The sequence below is a fragment of the Bos mutus genome, chromosome 27, assembly GCF_027580195.1.
Source record: "Bos mutus isolate GX-2022 chromosome 27, NWIPB_WYAK_1.1, whole genome shotgun sequence".
Classification (NCBI taxonomy): domain Eukaryota; kingdom Metazoa; phylum Chordata; class Mammalia; order Artiodactyla; family Bovidae; genus Bos; species Bos mutus.
The window spans coordinates 18,583,455-18,606,255 of NC_091643.1; the positions used below are offsets into that span (position 1 = coordinate 18,583,455).

At 36.9% G+C, this 22,801-nt stretch overlaps 1 protein-coding gene across 10 annotated transcripts in view; it reads left to right on the forward strand.

Annotated features, from left to right (window-relative positions):
- Positions 1-18,513, forward strand: part of TEX15 (testis expressed 15, meiosis and synapsis associated) — a 78,131-nt gene extending 59,618 nt beyond the window's left edge. For 8 of the 10 annotated variants that reach the window (XM_070364171.1, XM_070364167.1, XM_070364163.1 and 5 more), the window contains 4 exons: positions 408-7,759; positions 8,803-8,861; positions 12,345-12,670; positions 16,260-18,513. In XM_070364171.1, coding sequence (XP_070220272.1) covers positions 408-7,759; positions 8,803-8,861; positions 12,345-12,670; positions 16,260-16,297 — 7,775 coding nt within the window. In that variant the 3' untranslated portion in view covers positions 16,298-18,513. Of the gene's footprint in view, positions 1-407; positions 7,760-8,802; positions 8,862-12,344; positions 12,671-16,259 lie in introns of those variants that run through there. The other 2 variants (XM_070364164.1, XM_070364169.1) reach the window with 2 other exon arrangements.
- Positions 18,514-22,801: the final 4,288 nt, after the last annotated feature.

The following is a 22,801-nucleotide window of genomic DNA, read 5'->3' on the forward strand; positions in this document are numbered from 1 at the left end:
TAGATACAGGGAGATAATTTTACCTAATCATTATATAGACTCTATTATAGAATATCTGCTTGTAGGAAACTAAGAGAAGAAAGACCTAGTCTCTGATAAAAGTATGTTTTTAATTCCTGTTTAATTTTTCTATTTCTTAGTGTTTGTCAGAATTCAAATTTTTATGGCAAAGACATGTTGGTAAGGGGCCTAAAAGACAGAATTTCATGCTACATCATTTATTGGTCAGTTACTCATCCTCTTCTCTTCTTGCTTTTTCTGCTGAGAACATACTTTAATCATCATTAGATTATTTGATAGACTTTTTAGTCAGTGCCACTCATGACATGGTTTACTTGCATTAATAGAGTTGCCTGTAGGAATACTTTTTCTTCCTACTTTTCCTTACTTTCTTATTATTTCCGCAGAAAGAACATGCTCTCTGAATAACTGTACAGTGGCCAAAAGAATTGGAAAAGGAAAAGATGCTACTGTCATCTTTGAGCATTTCAGGAAACCTATAGATCCATTTGTTCAGGAAAACTGTTTATGCGATGCGTCAAATTCAGAGATAAATCCTTCCAACTCAGATATTTCTAATTGCTATGGAAATACGCAAAATGGAAACATTTCTGTACTTGAAACATGCAGTGGACATATGGAGTACAATTCAGCAGAATGCAGAGACACTTCTCAATTACTTGCATGTGATTCAGGCTATTCATTTATTCCCAGTAATACCGGAGGAAGTGTTAATAATGGTGACCTCCTAAATCTGACATATCTTAAAGCTATTTTAAGTAGTCTTGCTGCTGCTTTTCCCCTTCATAACAATACTGACTCAAGCACAGTAATCACTTCAAAACTCATCAAAGACCCAAGACTGATGAAGAGAGAAGAAAGCATGGGAAAACATAATACTGTTACAGGTTTAAGTGAGATGTTGCCATTTGAGAAGAGTTTAGATTTTGTTAATTCAGAAATAAACTTGTCATCTATGCCAACTGATCCTGCCTCCACATCTGAAGGCGTGCCTGGTGATCAGACTGTTACTAATTGTTTGGATGCCTCTTGCTTCAGAATTTCTTTGGATGATTCACAAACCCAGGCTCACAACCTGGGCTCTAAGACCTCTGATTGTACAGCTCCCAATACAATTACCATGGCAGGACAATGTGAGAACCAGGATGATTTTTCCTTCCCAATGTTTTTGTCAAATGTAGTTTCAGAAGTTGAAATCCAAAAACACGAGGAAGAAAAAGCTCAGAGATCCCAGCAGAGAGACACCATCCCATTTTTAACTGACGAAAGCAGTGAGTCACATGACTCTTATGAATCAGTGAATATTTGTACAGACAAGTACAGTGGTCCCATCTCTCCAGAATCACAGTTTTCTAATTTTAAAACTGTATGTGAGACTGGTCACCAAATGTCTACACTTTTTCCACTCCAAAGTAAAGAAAGCATACATGAGTACGTTCAGAATACTGGGACGATAAGGAACTTCACCAAGCCGGAAGACAATGCCAAACATGAAGGAAAGCAACGTTTGTGGAAAGGAAATGATCGTTCTTTTACTAATGAAAGAATAGGTAATTACATTTCTTTGAACCAAGACAACAAAGAGGATGAGAGTCTTGATTATTTGCAGGAAAATTGTGATCAAATATTAATTACTCAAGGGTTAGAAAAACCAAAATCTTTGCCATTTACCACAGAAGAGAAGTATGAGCTAGGTCACCTAGCATTGGAAATACAAAACAATCTTACTCCAAGAGTAGAGAGACTTCCACAGAAGCCTCCTAAAAACTCTCTAGAGTATAAAGATAACACTCATACAGATTTTGCCATTTCTCAAAAACTAATGGAGCTGAAATTGGAAAAACCAGATCAAAACTGTGTTAACATTACAGCTGATGCTTTCCAGGAAGCAGAAGACATTCCCCAGACCACACAACTGCCAGCTGTTACTTCATGTCATGATATTAAAACAGCTCATGATGCAAATTGCAGCATAGCTAGAGAACATATCTGTGTTCAAAGGAGAAATGAATATGATCCAGTGTCCCTAGAAAACATTCAAAGAGACTGCAAAGAAACTCCTCTATTTAACAATAAAGGTCAGCATCATACTCAGTTCTGTATTGCACAGTTGAACAATGATGTGCACCGGAATACTGATTTCAGAGAACAAAGTGATAATGATAAAGAAAGCCAGAATGAGGCTGAAATGGAGAACATTGCTTCATCTGTAGAAAACAACATAGGGAATATATATGGAGATGAGAAGCAGAGTTTTCAGACACACAAAACAAAATTTTTTACCAACATAGGTGAAAGGAGGGTGAATAAAGATGACAATAGCATTGAAATTCTGAGTTCTGAAGAATTTTCTACTGCTTTTAAGTTAGCTAGTGGAAAAAAACATATATGCCCTGAGTCTACATCATTAGAAAATGAAGATCCCATTACCGCCATAAAAGAAAAAGATATTCAGAATACTGAAAGGACTGGAGAGCATTTGACTTCCACAGCATTTCTTCAAATTGCAAGTTCTTCGGTACATGTAGCCTCACATGCTGCAGTTGAGATAGCCGATGCTGCAATTCCTGTGGTATGCACAAATCCTGAAGATCACCAAAGAGGCCAGTTTAAAGAAACTTGTTCTGATTTTGGTTTGTTAAGCAAACTTGAGGTTTCTGCTTCTGAAATAAATACAGATAAAAATCGATTCCACAACTCATTTTATCAAACAGTAAGTGCCAACTCAGTTCTTCAAAGCTTCAAATTGGATAATGAGACTGAAGTAGGATCAGAAGAGAGTGATGATGCTTTTCCTGTGAGTATGCCACAGGATGCTTATAGCCATGGAAATGTACTTTATGAAGAATTCGAGGACTCCTATGAGGCTCTAAAGTCTCGCATCGATTGGGAAGGTCTGTTGGGAAGCAGTAATGGGGAGATGGAAGTTTTGAAAAGCACCACAAGAGGTGAGAATCAGGACCAGCATTGCTCTGAGGAACACAGTTGTGCTTCTTCCTCTACACAAAATTATGAACCAGAGCTCGTCCAACCAATTTTACTTCCTGATCTGCAAGTTACGATTACTAATACATTTGTGAAAGGATTCAGTCCTACTGTTGAGTCCCTTGCATCGAAAGATGATTTCTGCAAATATGTAACTGAAGCCACAAAATCAGAAATAAATGAGGAGGAAGAAATTCTAGAATTTGAAATTCATTCTCAGTGTTCTGCTAAAAATTCATATCATCCCTCTGAAAGTGAATTTGGTAATATAAGGCAAGAATCTGGACTAGCAAGTAAATCTGAAACCTCACTTTCTTTGGACTTGAGTCATAATATGCATGTGAATCACATGTCTGAAAAACAAAACAGACCTTTGCTAACTGAACCTTCTGATGTCACAACAGTAAACAAGGAAAACAGATGTTCCCTGACAGAGTCAAAAACCAGTGGTGCTGATACTAGAAGTAAGAAGGAGACAGAATCAAGAATTGGCAAGAGAAAGCCCTGTACACCTTTCAGGGACCAGAACATACCAGATAAAAATTTAAGACATCACAAAATTTGTGAGAAGAGGAGGAAGCTAACAAGTCAAGACTCATTGGAATGTTTTTTTTCGTTATCCCAAGAACGAATTAAAACCTTTTCACAGTCAGAAAAACACATTGGGAGTGTCCTGGATATTCTAAATAGAGAAGCATCTTTGTGCAAAAGCCAGTGTCTTTCCAGAAAACTTGACAGAGCCATTCTTCACTTAAAAGATGCTCACAGAAGAGTTTACATGTCTTTGCAGCTGATAACTGAAGTGGGAGAAAATGGAGGGGGCCCTTTACCAAGAGCATATGCAGTAATATGCAATAGTTTCTGGGAAAGTTGTGACCTTCAAGGTTATAGTTCTGTGTCTGAAAGAGGGTATTATTCCACTAAACATTTTCTGTCAAAAAGAAAATACAATATACCTGAAGAGAATAGAGCTTTGGGATTTGAAGTTGATAAATCATTAACTCATGTATCAAAGTACAACTTTTATAGAGCAAATAGAGAGAGACTCACAGAGTGCCTTTCTGAAAATGTGTCCGGTGTCTCCAGTAGTCACACAACAATTCACATGAGAGAATATTGTGATCAAGTGTGTCCAGAATCACAGTTGGCCCTGTGCTCCATGTCTCAAAGTACAAGTCAGTCAGCTTATACTAACAGCAGTGTGAGAAATCCCAAATCATCAGAACTTCAGCCCTTTTCTAGAAAAACTGGATGTCTCTTTTCCCCAGACTGCCCAGATGAGAAACTCACTAAAAAAGAAAATGAAACTGATAGAGAGTTTTCATCTAACATTAGTAAATATGAAAAACTTGAGAACCATTCAGCACTTGATAATAATCAGTATACAACAAAAGTAAACAATTCTGAGGCTAAAGAAATAATAAGTAAAAGGAATTTGATGTCTTTAAGTTGCATAGAAGAAAACAACATAAGTTTTAGTGTGGACCAAAATTATGATGCAACTTGTATAGCCCACCCAAAAGTGGAAACTGACACAGTTATTTCCGTCTTAGAATCAAAGGTGAAGCATTTTTTCAACATTGATATCTACAAACCAAATAACCTTATTTTATCTGGTTATAAAGGAAACCTGGAGGTAAATTTTCCCATAGAAAAATGGACAACTCCTAAGGAGATCTCCAAACCAGGAATTACTACAGGAAACTTCCTTATGGATCCATTAAGTCAAACTCTGATAACAAGCAAAAAGTCTAACAGTATTCCTCAATTGTTATCAGCCGCTCCAGCAACAGACAGTGAGGGAGAATCTCCAAAGTCTTCCATGGCTAAACAGAGCATTACTGCTGTAGATTTTCCAGCAGTGTCTACCATTGCACCACACTGTCTGCAAGGATGTGGTGGAAACGAACTTCAAAAGACAGAATATTGCTCTTCAAGTAAATGCGTTCATATCGATGGGGATGAAACAAATGTTGAGAATTCTGAGGTGACTGTCACATCAGAAACCGAAGAAAGTAAAGACAGTGAGAGGAAGAAAGTATTTCCCGATGATAGTTTTCTGGTCGTAAAAGATAACGTAAAGGGCTCTTCTTCCCAAGAAGGTATTGCAGAGAAAGACGTTCAGGACGGAAAAATGTGGAAAGATAAACAAGCAGAAAAAAGAAAGGATTCAGTTCACATGAACGTGACTGAAGGATCAAGTGTTAAGACTGAGTACAAAGATCAAAAGAATAAGATATTAGAAGGCTCCTCCTGCTTAAGTGAGAAAATGATGAAAAACAACTTGATTGATTCTCGTGTAAAGATTAAAAAGGCTACTGAGGCAGTCTCTTTGAGAAACATTGCTTCTAATCAGCGTAACAAAAGAAAGAAAAAGGAGGGAAAAGTTAGCCATGACCTTCAGTGTGACTCCTCATTACCTTCAGAAGTAGCCTGTGACTCCAAACCAGGCATTACAGGGAGGAATCGTATGCCTCATCTGTGTGGCCAGTCTGAACCCTCCAAAGTCTCTCCTCCTCTGAAGAAGAAGTCTACGTCATACATGAATGAATTCAAAGAAAAACATTGTCCAAGTAATAATTTGGCTCCTACAGTTAAGCTCACTCAAATTTTGAGGAGGGCAGATGAAACGTCATCTGTACAGATTCTGCAGGAAGAAAGTGAAGTTTGTCAAAATATTCTTCCTTTGTTTGTTGAAGCTTTTGAAAGAAGACAAAAATGTTCATTTAAACAAATCTTGATTTCAAGAGACCTGTTGGTAGAAGAAAACCTGTGGCGTAACTGCAAACACAGATTAAAACCGTGTGCTATTGACTCCTTGGTAGAACTCCAGATGATGATGGAAACTATTCAATTCATTGAAAACAAAAAAAGGCTCCTGGGAGGTGAACCAACATTCCGGAGCTTGCTCTGGTATGATGAGACACTGTACAGCGAGCTGCTTGGCAGACCGCGTGGATTTCAGCAACAATCCAGTTTCTATCCGGCTTTTCAATGCAGATTAAAATATAATGCCTTCTCTGAGCTGCAGAGCTATCATGATCAATTAATCGAACTGTTTGAAGAAACCAAAAGGGGAAACAATTCATACTACGCATACTTAAAATACAAGCGACAAATTGATGAATGTGAAGCAGTAATGAAGCAGTGTTCAGATTGCTTTGACTTTTCTCTTTCTGTGCCATTTACCTATGGAGTTAACTTTGGAGATAATTTAGGAGACCTAGAAACCTTGAGGAAAAGTACATTAAGCCTGATCAGTATGTATGGGGACTATCCCCAAATTGATTCCTGTCCAGGAAAACAAGACCATCTGTGGATTATCTTAGAAATGATCTCCTCAAAAGTTAATTTTATCAAGAGCAATGAGGCAGTAAATATTAAAATAGCTCTTTATGGTCTGGAACATATCTTTTTTGATGCTTCAAAAAGTCTTGTTTGGAAAGAAAAGAGACAGTCTTTCTGCAAAAAATACTCAGAAAGGAACAAAGAAATGGTACTTAGAATGAATCGATGTGCAGTTTCTAAGTTGCAGAAGATATATGATACATTGTCTAAAGATTTAAGCAGTGAACAAATTTCTACTATTGGACTTGAGGAGAATTCAGTGATTGCTTCCAGAGAGTCCAATGCTGTAGTAAACAAAGCAACAGTTAGCATGGAAAACTCTAGGCTTAATGGTACTTTGCTTTCACATCCAGATATCTGTTGTGTTAGTGAAATACTGGATCAAGCTGAATTTGCAGATGTGAAAAAATTACAGGAACTCACTTTGAGATGTACTGATGACTTAGAAATTTTAAAAAAATATTTTCAGTTGCTGCAAGAAGAAAACACAGATGATATTTTTATCACCGAAGAAAATAGTTTGTACATGATGAAAAACTACAGCCATAAGGCAGTAATTTTAAAACCTGAGGCCACTGAAACCTATATTGAAATCGTCATGCTCTCAGAAACAATTCACTTTCTTAAAAACTCAGTGGCAAAGAAACTAGACAAGCAGAGGTTTCGAAGTATGCTTTGGTTTGATTTGTCACTTCTTCCTGAACTGGTTCACTGCCAAGAAAAAATGACTTCTTTCTCATTTCTAAAAGGTAATCCAACAGATTGTCTTTGGAAGGTGATAGAGACTTCTATTTCTGAGCTTAAGAAAGATCTGGATATTATCTACAAATATAATGAAGCTGTTAACTGCTCCTATGCTGTTCGTTTGCTGTCAAGAGAACTTGAAGAACTTTCAGAAATAAAAAACCTTCTTATGAAGTCGGAGTATTCCATTTCCACATACATCAACTTTGTGCCATGTATAGCATCCATAAATTATGGAAGCACTGTGACAGAATTAGAATACAACTACAGTCAGTTTTCCACACTGCTTGGAAGTATAACAGCCACCCCTCGGAAGGATTTAGGGAAAATGGTCCATATTACGAAAGTCATGAAAACGATTGAACATATGAAGATAATATGTGTTAAAAATGCTCAGTTAACCATTTCTTTTATCCTTTGCCAAATGCTGCACAACAGAAAGACTTCCCAACCAAAGAGAAAGAAAAATGCGAATAGTCATATAAAATGTAGGAAGAGTATCAAAAAATCCAGTACCTGTGGGAAGGTGCCTTTAGTTTCAGAGTACACAATTAAAAATGTTTCAAATTCCTCTAAAAAACGACCTATCACTGTAGACAAATGTGGAGACTCTCAGGAACAAGAGAAACATACTGCTGTTCCCAGTTGTAAAAAACAAAAGGTAATGAATGTTTTAAAGTGAGTTTTGTAAGTCTAAGAGAGCGAACTTGTTGAAGCAAACAAGTATGTAGTTTACAGAATTGTAAATATTGAGAATACTTTAAATGTTGCCTTGCAAAATGAATTTACTAATTAACCTTTTAGATTAAACCATTCATATTATCTGTAAAATGATATGAATGACTGTGTATATGAGAGATGCCTTAACAAATGTCTACCTTTAAACTTACAAATTAATTTTTTATTAGAAAACGCTTCTTGGAAGGTTGTGAATTTTAATAATTGCTTAAGAGAAAGTCTATATTATGAGTGAGCTGTATTGAGTGAGTGACTAAGTATTTACTGAATAGCTTCTGTACAACAAGGCTATACTTAATGTTATAAATATTAAAAATTGACAGTGAAGTCTATGTTCTTGACCATTATCACCCACACAGAGAAACAGTAGCAATATTTTAAAATATTTAATTATGAAGGAGTTAGAAGTTGTCATACATAAGTACATTTTGTTTAACAAAATTTATACAGCATTTATTAAATAGTTGGCAATGTTGTAATGACTGTACAAACATTAACTGTTTTTATTCTTCACAAAGTGCTTTTTTCATGTTTTTTCAATGATTTAAAGGGGAGAGGTTCTAAATATAGTTATAAGTAGTAAGTCACCGGGTCTTAGGAAAAAAGTACTGTTTTACAGAATAAGAAAAATCCACACTTGACTGACGTTACATACCGTGGGGCTGGGTGACTGGCTTACTGAGAAGGAGATAAACACAGAGTAGGCTTCCTACTTGTTGTAAGACGTGGGTAAAGAGAACGTTGCTAATTGCTTTTTTACAAAATTTTTCCAAACATTTTTCAAATATGAGACGTTCAACAGAGTCACTGATTTTTAAAGGAGAGGATCATTAATGAAGATAGTTTCAGATGGTGCCTTTTAGAGGATGACAGAACAAGCAATTGCAGATGTCTGATAAATAAAATAATTAATATATTGTACTTTAAACCATCAACAATGTAGGTTTTTGTATTTTTTAAACATAGGTTAGCATGAAACATGTCACAGAAATCAAAAGAGAAAAGTCAACATTCAAGCATGCAAGGTAGGAGTTGCCATCAGCCCTGTTTGATGAAAAATTGAATAAAATTGAGCATGTATTATGGAGCAATACTTGAACATTTACTTACTACCTCTTTGGGGTTTACATGTAACTTCAGGGACAAGAGTGTGCTAAGGAGGGGGGAGGTTGTTTCAGTCTCTTCGTTTGAGTTTCATTATGCATCAAAAGGGGTGTCCCATAAAAGGTGTTTTTACAGTGATTTAAAGGGTAAGGAGTGTCTAAGTTCAGTTAAGAGTGATAAGGCAGCTAGAGCTTAGAAAAGAGTGATGCTTTACAGAGTAAGAAAGTAAAAGTCATATTTGACAGACATTATTTAATGAATTATGGGGCTTCATGACTGGCTTAGTAAAAAGAACATCAGAATGGGACAAGTGATCAAATTGAGTTTTTTAAACTTGTGAATTTCACAGACCTGTCAAATTTCAAGACTGGTTTAAAAGATACAAATTGCCAAGTTATATTACTGAGAACTTAAGTCAAACATACACATATTATACTACTGTTCCATGAAAGGATTGTATTAACACCACAGTACAGAAAGAACATGACTTCACAATGCTAGATCTTTAAATACTTTTTTAATTCGTTATTTTTAGTAAAAACAAACTGCATTATTTATATTTTTCTAATTTTGACATGAAGTAGCACCACTGGACTTGTTGACCATTTCTTGTTTCATTCAACTCTGTAAGATTTTCAATTTATGACAAGCTGCATTTTTCCCATTTTTTTCCATCCTATGAAGGAAAATGAATAATAGGAACGAAAAAAGATAAGCATGTCATCTGTCTCGTTTGGTTTTGCCTCTCTAAATACAATCTTTTATTTACTCCATTTCTAGAATCTTCTACCTGGCACAGATGACTCTGTGAATAATCATGGAGTGACATTAAGATGAATAGGCTCTCAGAGGCCCTTCCCTGGTGATCCAGTGGCTAAAGACCCTGTGCTCCTAATCCAGGGGGCCTGGGTTTGATTCCTGGTCAGGGAACTAGATCCCGCATGCCACAACTAAGACCTGGTACAGCCAAATAATTAATTTTTAAAAAATGAATAGGCTATCAGAAGGATAACAGAAACCAGTTCTGTAACCATCTCAGTTTTGTTACTAAGTATAAGTAGGTACTTGCTATTCAAAAAATCAAACTCTGCCTCCCTTGGCAGGGGAATGAATTCTAATATAAAGTCAATATAGGGTGTCATTGTCCTAGAAGAACATTCTCTAAGAGTGTGCCTTAGATGCATGGGTGGTTCAGTGGTAGAAATCTTGCCTGCCACGCGGAAGGCCTGGGTTCACGTCCCAGCCCGTGCAGCCACAGCATCCCCTTTACTGCTCTTGTGGCTCAGCTGGTAAAGAATCCACCTGCAATGAGGGAGACCTGGGTTCGATCCTTGGGTTGGGAAGATCCCCTGGAGAAGGGAAAGGCTACCCACTCCAGTATTCTGGCCTGGAGAATTCCATGGACTGTATAATCCATGGTGTCACAAAGAGTCGGACACGACTGAGTGACTTTCACTGCACTAAAAGGACAGATCATACAGGCAACTGTCAATCTGTAAGGTTGAGACGTCACTGAAACATCATTGGAAATGTGATAAAATCAAAATTGCACTTTGTGGAAACTGTCAAATATTATATTGATGACAATGCAGGTTGTCATTCAAGTGCCTTTTAAGGAGGCTAAGGAGGCTGAACTAAGTAAAATAAAAAACTAAGTAAAATAAGGGCTTTTAGTTTCATGAGTGGGATATACAAATTCCAGGCCAAAGATGAATTTGTCTTGACTGTGGAAGAATGGTCACCTTTATCTTTCAACTTGTTCTTTTCCACTTGTAATTCAAAGAATTGGTTGAGACACCAAAAAGTATAATTACCTTGGGGACCTATTGGACTCTTTTGTTCTGGACATTCCATAATGAATGCTTCCTTCAGACTTCATTGAGACTGTCTCATTTAGATAGGAATGCCAAGGATGTTCAGTTGGCAAGAAATTTTGGAAGTCTGCTTCTCCTATTCTTGACCTTAAACAGACAAAATACCTCAGTCATTTGTGAAAACAGAAGATAATCTTTGAGCAGGGAGTCACAGCTGGTGGTTTCACCAGCTCTGTGTATCACTAGGCTGGAGGTATATGAATTAGAAACTACTGCAAAAAAATTAAAATCAGGAAATGTCTGAAGCATAAAATAATTTATTACAATATTGACAGCACTCTATATTTTCAGATGTATTGGAAAAATATTTGAAATGTGGAATGTATCACCTTCAACATGAAAAGTAGCTAAATTCAAATCAAGGGAGTAAAACTGGGGAAGTGTTTCTTGTATAGTGCCAATACAAAGAGAAAAATGTGAAATCTTAAGAATTCTTCTCCCAAGTAAAATTTTCAACTGTGTCTTTATATTGAAATTTTGTGACTGTATGTTTACAGTTGTTTGTATGTATGTATGACACGTAACAACCCACTCCAGTGTTCTTGCCTGGAGAATCCCATGGACGGAGAAGCCTGGTAGGCTGCAGTCCACGGGGTCGCACAGAGTCGGACACGACTGAAGCGACTGAGCAGCAGCAGCAGCAGCAGGACACGTAACAGGACTCTGAGGTCTCATTCTGAAAGTGAAAATGAAGTAGGACCGGATTCATCTGGCAGTCTGAAAAGAAGCCACATCTCTCCAAAACAAGTTGAAACTCAAAAATCAGTACCTTTAATGAACCTGAAAGATTCAGAAGATGAAAAAGATTTAACTAATATTTCATTTGCTACTTCAGAAGATTTCAACAGACAACAAGGGAACTTAAGTAGCACAAAGAAAAGAAATAGAAATCTTAGTGCTGCTCAAACAAAAAGTGAGAAGAAAACTTGCTCTGCTTTGGCAGTTTTTGACCAAAAAAGTATAGATGACACATTTTCAAAAGACCAGGAGATGCCTCCACAGAAATTTCTTAAAAATCCCCCAGATACTGCAGAGAAATCCTGTCCCTCAGACATAAAACCAGGAACTGATGCTTCTCTGAATGCATCAGAACCTGGTTTTGTTTTGTGAGTGATAGCCATGCCACTTTAGAAATGACTGACTTTGAACCTCAGGATATTGAAATATTAAATTCATCCATTAATTATACATGCACCAGTTCTCCAAAACCCATGCATATCCAGAACAAAATTCCTGTTGTGCAAATAAATAAAGCACGACCTGCAAAAACTGAGTCAAAAGAAAAATACATGAAGGACACATTGAATTTCAGTACTATACCCGTAGAAGCCTGAGAACATCACCCTTAATGTGAATCAAACAGTAGAATACTCTTTGTCTGAACAACAGAATTCAAAAGTCTTAGCTCAGAATGCTGCCACATACTTGAATGAAATTCCACAGTCTACATATACCCCAAAGTGTGACTCTCTCTGGGTGCTCATTTGAAACTTCACATCCTTACTATTCTTGGTGTGTTTATCGTTACAGCAGCAGCGATGGCAGTTCCACTCCCCAGACATACCAGGGAGTAACATTCTATGAAGTACAGCCACCTCCTCCTGGGATGTTGACTGCAGTTACAAGTCATTTTCAGAATACCCCTTCTCATCTTTTGTGCTCTCAATATTTTGGATACTTTGCTGGGGAGCCACAAGCAAATGACTTTGCGCCAGTGAATGACTATTTCCCACCTCAAATGCCTGTCTACAATTTTCAGCAGCCAGTTTTTTCACAGTATACTCCGCATCAACCATCTACTCCGTACCCTTGCTCTCCTGATTTAGATGCGCTTCTAGAAGCTCCTTGGACTTACGGTGAGTTTCACAAGCCTTAATGCTTGCTTTCTAGAGTTTTCACTTTTATCTTTGTACATTTTTGTAAGTGGAATTTACAGCAAGTGGTGAGATAACATTTTTCTGTGAAGGCTTGTAGAATTGTTTAAATATCAGGCAGCTGAATTATGTTGTCAGTGGAAACCTAGTTATCAAAGACTGAGAGGAAAAAATAAGTAATATCACTAAGCTGTTCTTCAATAAAACCCAGCTTCAAGGAATAATAGTTAAGTAAATTATAGTTAATGAAATATGAAGCAACCATTGAAGGGTTTGTAAAAGTTTCTGGTGACAGTTTTCAAAACTGTATCATATAAATTTACTTATGTAAATAAACGGTTAGAAATACTGAAATGAAATACACTAATAGTTTAACTTGTCTCACTGAGTGATAAAATTTCGGGTTTGTGGAGAGTGTTCTTTATTTCCTAGGTTTCCTATTGTGAACATACATTTTTTGATAAATGGAGGAAAAAATAGAGTAAAAAGAAGGTAGAAAAGGGAACTTCAATCAGATATATGGTATTCTAATATAATATCGTGGCCTACGTGAATGGAAGTTAATTGAAGTGTATTGGTAGAGCAACTTGGTAGATTGCCACTGGAACTTGAAATTTTTTTTCTGAAACAGTTCTGCTTGTAGAATATAGTTTTAATTAAAATGAAAGGCATATTTACCATAGTTAAAGCAAACTTTGAAAACAATTATTAATAGTTCTGCAAAAACTACAATTATCTATTGGCACACAGAGTCGGACACGACTGAAGTGACTTAGCAGCAGCAGCATTCTACCATCAGAGGTACAAGGTACTGTATGTAATCATCTCTTAATGTCTTAAACAGGGAAATAAAAGATTTTCTTTTAAAGTGAAAAGTTGTTTCTCAAGGAAAATCATAGTTTTGTAAGTTGTGTGTGTCTTCAGATATAGAAGGTGAAAAATACCACTTGCAAATTAAGACAAAAACTAGTTTTGAAGCTTTGATTTGACTTTTTGCCTCTACTTGGTATTAACTGCAATATAAAAGAAGGAAGAAAATATATTAACACTATCAAGGGTTTGTATTTGTTAAAATAGAGAGTTCAGTAAACATGTTGAGAGACTTCTCTGGTGGTCTAACGGTTAAGACTCTGCCTTCCAATGCAGGGGACGTGGCTTTGATCCCTGGTCAGGAAACTAAGGTCCCACATGCCATGGTGTGTGGCTAAAAATTTAAATAAATAAATTGCTGAATTGTGTTTTTTTAAAAAGTTCTTTCTCAATCCTGGGATCTTTTACAAACTAAAGGAGAAAATTTTATTGAATGGATTATCACTCATTTGTCTGAATAGGGAAAGTTAGGGTAGTTCTGTTTCTAATTAGGAAACCTCATCACAGCAGCACCTGTATATTGGAGTTGCCGCCAGTGCCCGTTAACCTATAGGACAAAACTCAAATAGGTTAGGTTGGAATGCAGGGCCCTTCACAGCCCTGCATACACAGCCTCATTTCCCATCACTTCCACCTCTATATTCAAACCACAGTGAACTGCTTACTGTTCTCTCCTGTGACCATTCCTCTTGTATTTCCATAGTCCTTTTGTGTGCATTTCTCACACAAAAAAAGTGTTATGTGGTGGTGTGATTATCTCTGTATCCTTTCGTTCCCATCCCACTCCACCAAGTAAGTTTAAACAGGATTGGAAAGTTTTCACCTAAATCATAGCCTGAAAAAAAACTATAAAGGAGGAGGGAAAGAAGTGGGCGGGGAGGGTATATGACTATGCTTTTTCCTTTTTGCTCAGTTTGATACATTGCTGTTGCTGCTTTAATGATAAACACAGTGTAGTAGACATGGCAAACCTATGAATTAAAAAAGACATTTGAAATGTCAGAAGAGGAAATCTTTAATGTAGTTGCTGCATAAAGGTTTTCGTAGTTTGAACTTTCTTGTGTTCTTAATAATTATTGTGATGCTAAAAAAGCTATCTCTGGAATCAAATCCAGCTTTACTTCTCAAAATTTTTAATTGTTATCACTTTGACTTGTTCATTTGCTAAAGTTGTGTCCAACTCTTTGTGACCCCATGGACTGTAGCCTTCCAGATTCCTCTATCCTCCACTATCTCTGGAGTTTGCTCAAATGCATGTCCGTTGCATTGGTGATACTGTCTAAGCATCTCATCCTCTGTCATCCCCTTCTTTTCCTGCCCTCAATCTTTCCCAGCACTGGGGTCTTTTCCAATGAGTTGGCTCTTCCCATTGGGTGGCCAAAGTATTGGAGCATCAGCAACAGTCCTTCCGATGAATGTTCAGGGTTGATTTCCTTTTGGTTATATTTGGTTATATTATTATTATATTTGGTTACATGTTTCCTTGGGTTATATTATAGCTCAGTTGGTAAAGAATCCTCCTGGAATGCAGGAGACCCCAGTTTGATTCCTGGATCAGGAAGATCCGCTGGAGAAGGGATAGGCTACCCACTCCAGTACTCTTGGGCTTCCCTAGTAGCTCAGCTGGTAAAGAATCTGCCTGCAATGCAGGAAACCTGGGTTTGATCTCTGGGTTGGGAAGATCTCCTGGAGAAGGGAAAGGCTACCCACTCCAGTATTCTAGCCTAGAGAATTCCATGGATAGTCCATGGGGTCGCAGAGTCAGACACGACTGAGCGACTTTCACTTCACTTACATTGCTGCTAAGTCGCTTCAGTCATGTCCGACTCTGTGCAACCCCATAGACGGCAGCCCACCAGGCTCCCTCGCCCCTGGGATTCTCCAGGCAAGAACACTGGAGTGGGGTGCCATTGCCTTCTCTGTCACTTATATTATTGTGAAAATAAAAGGAAAAGAAACAATTGCTTACTTATAAATATGTGCCTCTGTGTGCACTCAGTCGTGTCCAACTCTCTATGACCCCATGGACTGTAGCCCACCAGGCTCCTCTGTCGATGGGATTTCCCAGGCGAGAATACTGGAGTGGGTTATCATGCTCTCCTCCAAGGGATCTTCCTGACCCAGAGATCGAACCTGCGTCTCTTGCTTTTCCTTCATTGGCAGGCAGATTCTTTACCTCTGTGCCACCAGGGAAGCACTTATTATCGTATCAAAGAGTAACTCTAAAACAATTAGAAGACAGTAAGCACATCTTTTAGTTTTTGTGAGTGAAAATAATCCATAGAGATCACATCACACTAAAACAAACCGTATCCTTCTTAAGATGTGAGAAGCCCTGTGGCCCACTTCCTTGCTGTTGCTCTTGCTGCTTGTATGTAGCACCATAGTGGAACTAAAGGGAGAGCTGAAAGAGCCCTTGTGCAAGACAAGTTACATCCTTTATTCCACTTAATTCTCACAAGATACATGAGAGAGATACAGGGATGTTATTGCCCTTTTACAGATGAGGAAGCTACTCTTTGGAGAGGATTAAATATTGTAGTTTTGTCAGGATCCCACGGCTAGTGAAGGGCAGATGTGCAGTCCGAACTCTGATTTCTTTGGCTATAACTTAACTGGATTCTTTCCGCTTTCCTATTAAACATGCCGTCTGTCTGCATCATTAACTCATCTCAAATCCTCATGCTTTTTTTTCTTCCAGGTCCATGCCATCAAGAACCCTTTGAGCCAGGACATTGAGAATTGTCTTCTGTCTACTAAAATAAAGGGGGTTTAACAAGTTTATCCAAGTATTTTTTTACTTATGTATTTTTTATTTTTAACATTTAAAAATATGTCAATTAGTAAGAAATTATAAACATTACAAACTTGATAAAATATTTAAATGCAATAGTATATCATATAATGCAATAAGAAATCAACCTCTGACATCTAAATGCCAAAAGAATTTCCATTTAATTTTGTGAACTGCATACTAGGCTATTTTCAGTACTCATCTAGCCTTCAGAACCAATAACTATATTGTGAAATTTATTTTTTGAGATGTTGCTATTAGAGCTGTTATAATTATATAAAGAATCTCTTTGGGATTATGCTAATGGAATAAGGAGAGTAAATGTAACATTTAATATGATTAAGGGTAAGTAATAGTAGTAATTCTTGAAAACAAGATTTTTGTCTCTGATATTTTTTGATACAAATTTATGGTAGTGTTGTGCCATATGACTTAAGCATTTTTTTTTTTTTACTTAGATCAGTCATTAGACCAATAATTTTATAATTTTTGAAACTTCATATAATTTATCTAATATGAGAAATACCTTTAATTTCAATATTTTCTAATTTTAACTGGCATAATATATTTTAACAGAGAAGGAGGTTTGCATATTTTCAGTGTTTGTCCTTGAGTAGAGACTTTAAAAATCTTTATGTTTGAAGCAGTTTTAGATCATGATATTGAAATTTAAAGCACATTAACACCTTCTTCCAGAAGAGCCCTTTCTACCAGATTCTTTTTTATTTGTATTTTATAATTGAAACGGCTCTTCTAGTGATTTTATAGCAAATAATGGGGATAATGTCTTTAGCTTGTGCCATTGGTTGAGTTATATTTCAGTAGTTAAATAAGGCAACACAAGTTTTTTAATGGTGTGATCATAGATTTTTTTTTCCTTTTCAACATTCCACAAAAGTATTTGAGTAATAATTGTCGTTAAACAACAGGGCTTAGTGTGTTCAGCAAGTGCTCTGCCCACCAACAACCATTCCCTGTCTCTGTAAGATCCAAGTCAGAAAGATCCCTCACAACTGGATAGACTTTCCCAAGTCTGAAGGTCAAAGCATTAGTCGCCCAATTGCGTCCAACTCTTTGCTACCCCATGGACAGTAGCCCACCAGGCTACTGTCTGTGGAATTCACCAGGCAAGAATACTTGCAGTGGGTAGCCATTCAATTCTCCAGGGGCTCTTCCCCACCCAGGGATCAAACCCAGGTCTCCTACGTTGTAGGCAGATTCTTTACTATCTGAGCCACCAGGTAAGCCCCTTCCCAAGTCTAGTGGGCCCTAAAATGTGGTAAAGAGATTTGCATTGGCTAAATCTAAATAACTAGCAAAGCTAAAGTGTTTTTTCAACTTTTTTTTTTTTTTTTGGCAACTTTTTTATGTTGGCTAACTTTTTATGTTATCTAGTATAGGTATCCAAAGAGAGTGTGATTCAGCCACATTTATTGTAGAGTAGCTAATTTTTCAATTTAGAAAAACACTAAGATCTTCCAGGGTAAGTCTCATTAGTCACATTAACCAAATAAGATGGAATTCAGAGTATTTCAGGGTTCTTCTTTAACAAATAGATTTTAAAAGGGGAAAGTCAAGCAAAGAACTGCAACTGAAACAGGAATTAGAAAAATACTCTAGAACTAAAGTAGTACAAAAATAACATAAATGTTTTGCCCAGATAATTGATATATTTGGAAAAATTCTGTAAAAATCAGAACTCCTGAAAAGGTATTAAAGCAGTAATATCAGCTGTTTTTCAAAGAATGACTTTGCTTTTCCCATTTGTTTAATGTTTGGTTAGGGAAAGATGTTGCAGATTTATTATTAAAATTTTTTCTATTAGGTTAATCAAAAATTCAGTATTCTGATTAAAGATACTTTCTTTAAACAACTCGCAGATTTTGTTGAATATTGGCTTTGTGATATTTTTATTTCGTGAGTTTTAATTTCTTGCAAAAAGTGTAATGAAAAAAACCTTATAAACATTGAGTTACATTTTAAAACCTGCACTTTGAAACAGAACATGAAAAAATGAAGCATTTCTTCCTCTCAAGTTTGTGTTTTGGCTCTAAAAATAAAAATAGAACAAATTAAAGTTTGAGCAAGCATTATTAATAAAAAACTGCTTGTCTGTAAATATTATTGTCTTGGAACTTGAAGAATTATATGAATAAACTGAATTCCTTCTAGTCCTTCTAGTTTCATGTTTTTTTTTTTTTCCGTTTTGTGTTTCTTGACTAATACGGAAATATATGGATGATCTTTGGTTTGTACATACGCTCATTGCAAGAAGAAGAGCCCACAGATTGCTGACCTAAGTAGATTCAATAAGCTTCTACTCCAGCTGCTTCTGCCTTCACCTCCTCCTTCCCTTTCCCGACTCTGACAACCTTCCTTCCTGCCCGGAGTTCACAGGACCAGCCCCAGTCCCTGCCCTCTCGCAGGGACTCACTCCATGAGTGAGTGACTCTCACTCCAGTCAAGATAGCCAAGTATCAATAAATATATAAGTAATTTATTTCACATTGTGAGAATTGACACGTACAAAATAAAGTAATGCAGTAGAGCCTGACTGCATGACCCGTAGGCTGAGATATTCAGGGGGGCCTCTGATGAGGTAATCAAATTAACTTCATATATTTTAATTCTGTCACTGTGCCTTCTGTTAATATTTCTAGTATAAAAGTGCTTCTAAAACTTGAATTCTGAATCCAGCCAAATGTAAGGCTATACTTTCATTTCTCTGATGAGAGAATTCCTCAAAAAATTTTTTTGGTAAACTAAAATATATAAACTTTTAGCGATATGTATGTTTAAATGTCAATTGTGTGTTATATTAAAATGCATTAACTCATAAACAGATGTATTCAAGTCCTCTTATGCATATTTGGGACTTCCCTGGTGGCTCAGACAGTAAAGCGTCTGCCTACAATGCGAGAGACCCAGGTTCAGTCTCTGGGTCGGGAAGATCTCCTGAAGAAGGAAATGGCAACCCACTCTAGTATTCTTGCCTGGAAAATGCCATGGATGGAGGAGCCTGGTGGGCTACAGTCCATGGGGTTGCAAAGAGTCAGACATGACTGAATGACTTCACTTTCACTTTTTATGCACATTTGACATCACCAGATCCTTTTGGAGCCCTATTACAGAGCTTTCCAAAGCATATCATCCTTACTTCTAAATTCTTTGAGATACATGCTTTTTAAACCTGGGTATGTATCTAAAATTGCTTTTGGTTGAGGTCATTTCAAGTTAATTTCCTTCCCAAAGACCTTCCTTAAAGTAATGGTTGAAGACTTCAAAATAAAGTAACCCTCCATATTCTTCTCAATGGGAATAATTTTAGGAGAAGAATTGACTTGCATTCAAGTATATGTGGTATTTTAGAGCTATTAAATTTTTTTACAGGCATAGTTTGATTTCAGTTCTTACCATATTGATATTGCTTGAGTAGTGTGATTAACTCCCAGTTATCAATGTAGTTTGAAAAAAAGCAGTGTGGAGGAAGAAAATTAAATTATTTTTATAAGACAAGCATTCCTTAAATTAGATCTGATGGACACAGTTCTAAGAGGAGTGACTGCAGATTCTTAGCAGAGCTAATGAAGAGAAACTGGAAAGTAAAGTGTTGATTAGTAATGCAATGTGGGAAGAAGATTTAAAAGAACTCATTAGATAGAGATTAAGATAGGAAAATTTTGTGATGATATAAATTTTACTCATTCCTTGAAGTATAAGATCTGTTGTCTGCTTTATTGTTAGCATCATAATTCTGAATCTTTTAACCGTTAAAGAAAACTGAACTGAACTGGTATTTATAAGAAGTCTCCTTTAAAATACCCTGTGGAACCCTTAAAACACACTGCATTCTTACTTGTCACAGGAAACTGCATTTATCTTAGGATTTATAAGTCTATACTTAAGTCTATTTTCCTTGGTTAGGTAAGAATAATTTAGATCTATGACAGATTCATTTCTTTTTCTTAAATGTGAGAATCTATGTTTTGACCTGATATAGTCAGTTGAGCATGTTTGGTTATTTGAAGGTTGTGTTCAGTCAGCAATTATTGAACATCTGATTTGTGCCTAAAGTATGTTGTTTTGCTTGTGTGCATGCATCAGCTAATCTTTATATAGCCCCATACAGGCAAATGTTATTCCCTTATTTTATAAATGCATTCATGCAGAAGGCCCTTCAAGATATTTTGCCCCTAGAGTCATCTTAGTGAACATCAGTTAATAGTCTTCAGTATTGTTGGTTTGAAAAGAATATAAGACGTATCTCAGTGCTATTTGCTTTCTAATTCCAGTCATCAGCTTGTTAACCTGATACATATAATCCCTTGAAAATTTTGAATACACAGTGTGCAAAGAGCAATACAGTAACTTGAGATTTTTCATACTTGATTAAGAAACAATTGCTCTATGTGCATACAAATCTAGTCCCTTGGCAAAGATCATTTTAGTTATACTGAGAAGTGAATTATTTTTCATATTGAGAGTTATGCTAAATCAAGTAACTAATAACTCCCAACCAAGGTGTTTACAACTACATCTGAATATTAATGAAAACAATTTCCTCAAAATTGGCTGTGTTCCCACTTTTCTTTTCAAATGTTATCCTGAAGATTATCCTCCAGTAAGCTTTGGTGAAAGGCAGACTCTCTACTTTCCATCCCCCCCTCCTTGTTTTCAAAACTAACCCAAGATCGTTCACTTTTGTGACAGTTTCTTAAAGATACACCCACCCTCTTAACCTTTCTTACAGGTTAGTCATAAAAATGTTTCAGATATGTCATCTATTGAAAATGAACACAGAACCTGCTGAGTCAGCTAGGTTTCTTTTGTGGTCTTCCACTTGGTGGAATTTTTCAGGGCAAAATATTAGGACAGACTAAAGACTAATTTTATTGCCTGGCTTTCTGGGTTCTTGACCCAGGAACCTGCAATAATGAAAAAAATTTTCATACAGCCTCTACTGGTATCCATCAAATGACAAAGTAAAAATAATCTGTTAATGAATGATACTTCATCATGAGTGTCTCTTCTGGATCAAACCCTCCCAGCACATCAATGTGTTCACCAGCTTGGAAGCTCCACAGAGATTGAGTGACCGGAGTTTTTATTGGAATTTAATTACATGCTGCTGCTGAGTCACTTCAGTCATGTCCGACTCTGTGCAACCCCATAGACAGCAGCCCACCAGGCTCCCCGTCCCTGGGATTCTCCAGGCAAGAACACTGGAGTGGGTTGCCATTTCCTTCTCCAATGCATGAAGGTGAAAAGGGAAAGTGAAGTCACTCAGTCGTGTCCGACTCTTCACGACCCCATGGACTGCAGCCCACCAGGCTCCTCCGTCCACGGGATTTTCCAGGCAAGAGTACTGGAGTGGAGTGCCATCACCTTCTCCGTTAATTACATGAACATGTGTAATTACATCCTTGGTCACACAGATGAGTTCAGTCCCCAGCCCTATGCCCTCCCCTAAGGTCAGGCTGGCCCAAAGTTGGCTGGCCTGACATGGGGTTGATCTTCCTGGTGACCAGACCCCATCCTGAGTCACCTCATCAGTATAACAGATACTCCCCTCACTCCAAATATGAAGGATTTTGGCCACTGTGTGGCAGGTGGTGGTTTAGTTGCTAAGTCTGGTCTGACTTTTGTGACCCCACAGACTGCAGCCTGCCAGGCTCCTCTGTCCATAGAATTTTCCAGTTAGAATACTGAAGTGGGTTCCAGGAACCAGGGACAACAGTTAGATATATTCTTTATTATAGCATTGCTGCTTATAAAAAACATAAATGGAGAGATGAACCTTATACTTGAATATTGGACAGAGATTCACCATTTGCCTTGCAGAAAAGAAAACTGATGCTAATACTAATAAAGTGACATTAAGGAAAAGTTTCAGAGCAATAATTTATAAAGTTAATATTACTATGAATACATAATACATAAATATATTACACAGAATACTAAAGTGTAGTTCAAAATTGGAAATAAATTTGCAAAATTTTAGAAATCCAGAAGTGGACAAATAGGATTATTATGGGAGGTTTTTCACCGTATTGACCTGTGACAATAGATTGAGTAAAGCCATAGAAAAAATGACAATATATACAAATAGACTCAGAGGAACTTTTGTCATTCTAGCATTTCAGCATTATGATCAATGGGCTTATGTGGAAAAACATGGAGCAATTTCAGGTGATTTAATCTCAGTATCTGTTGACTCAGATTATTGCTGGATACTCCTCTCAAATGTTCTCCATGTTTTTGTTTTATGTATCTCCCCAGAAACAGCTGTCAGAATCTCAAGTGATACATTAAGTGAAATATTTCACTTCTGCTTGTACTTAATGTATTTCCTGTTTTTAATTCTTAGCCACAGTATCTTTCTGTATGGTGCTCACAGTTGCAAACAGAATCACATGTTACTGTCCTCCCCTTTGGTTATCACTTTTTGG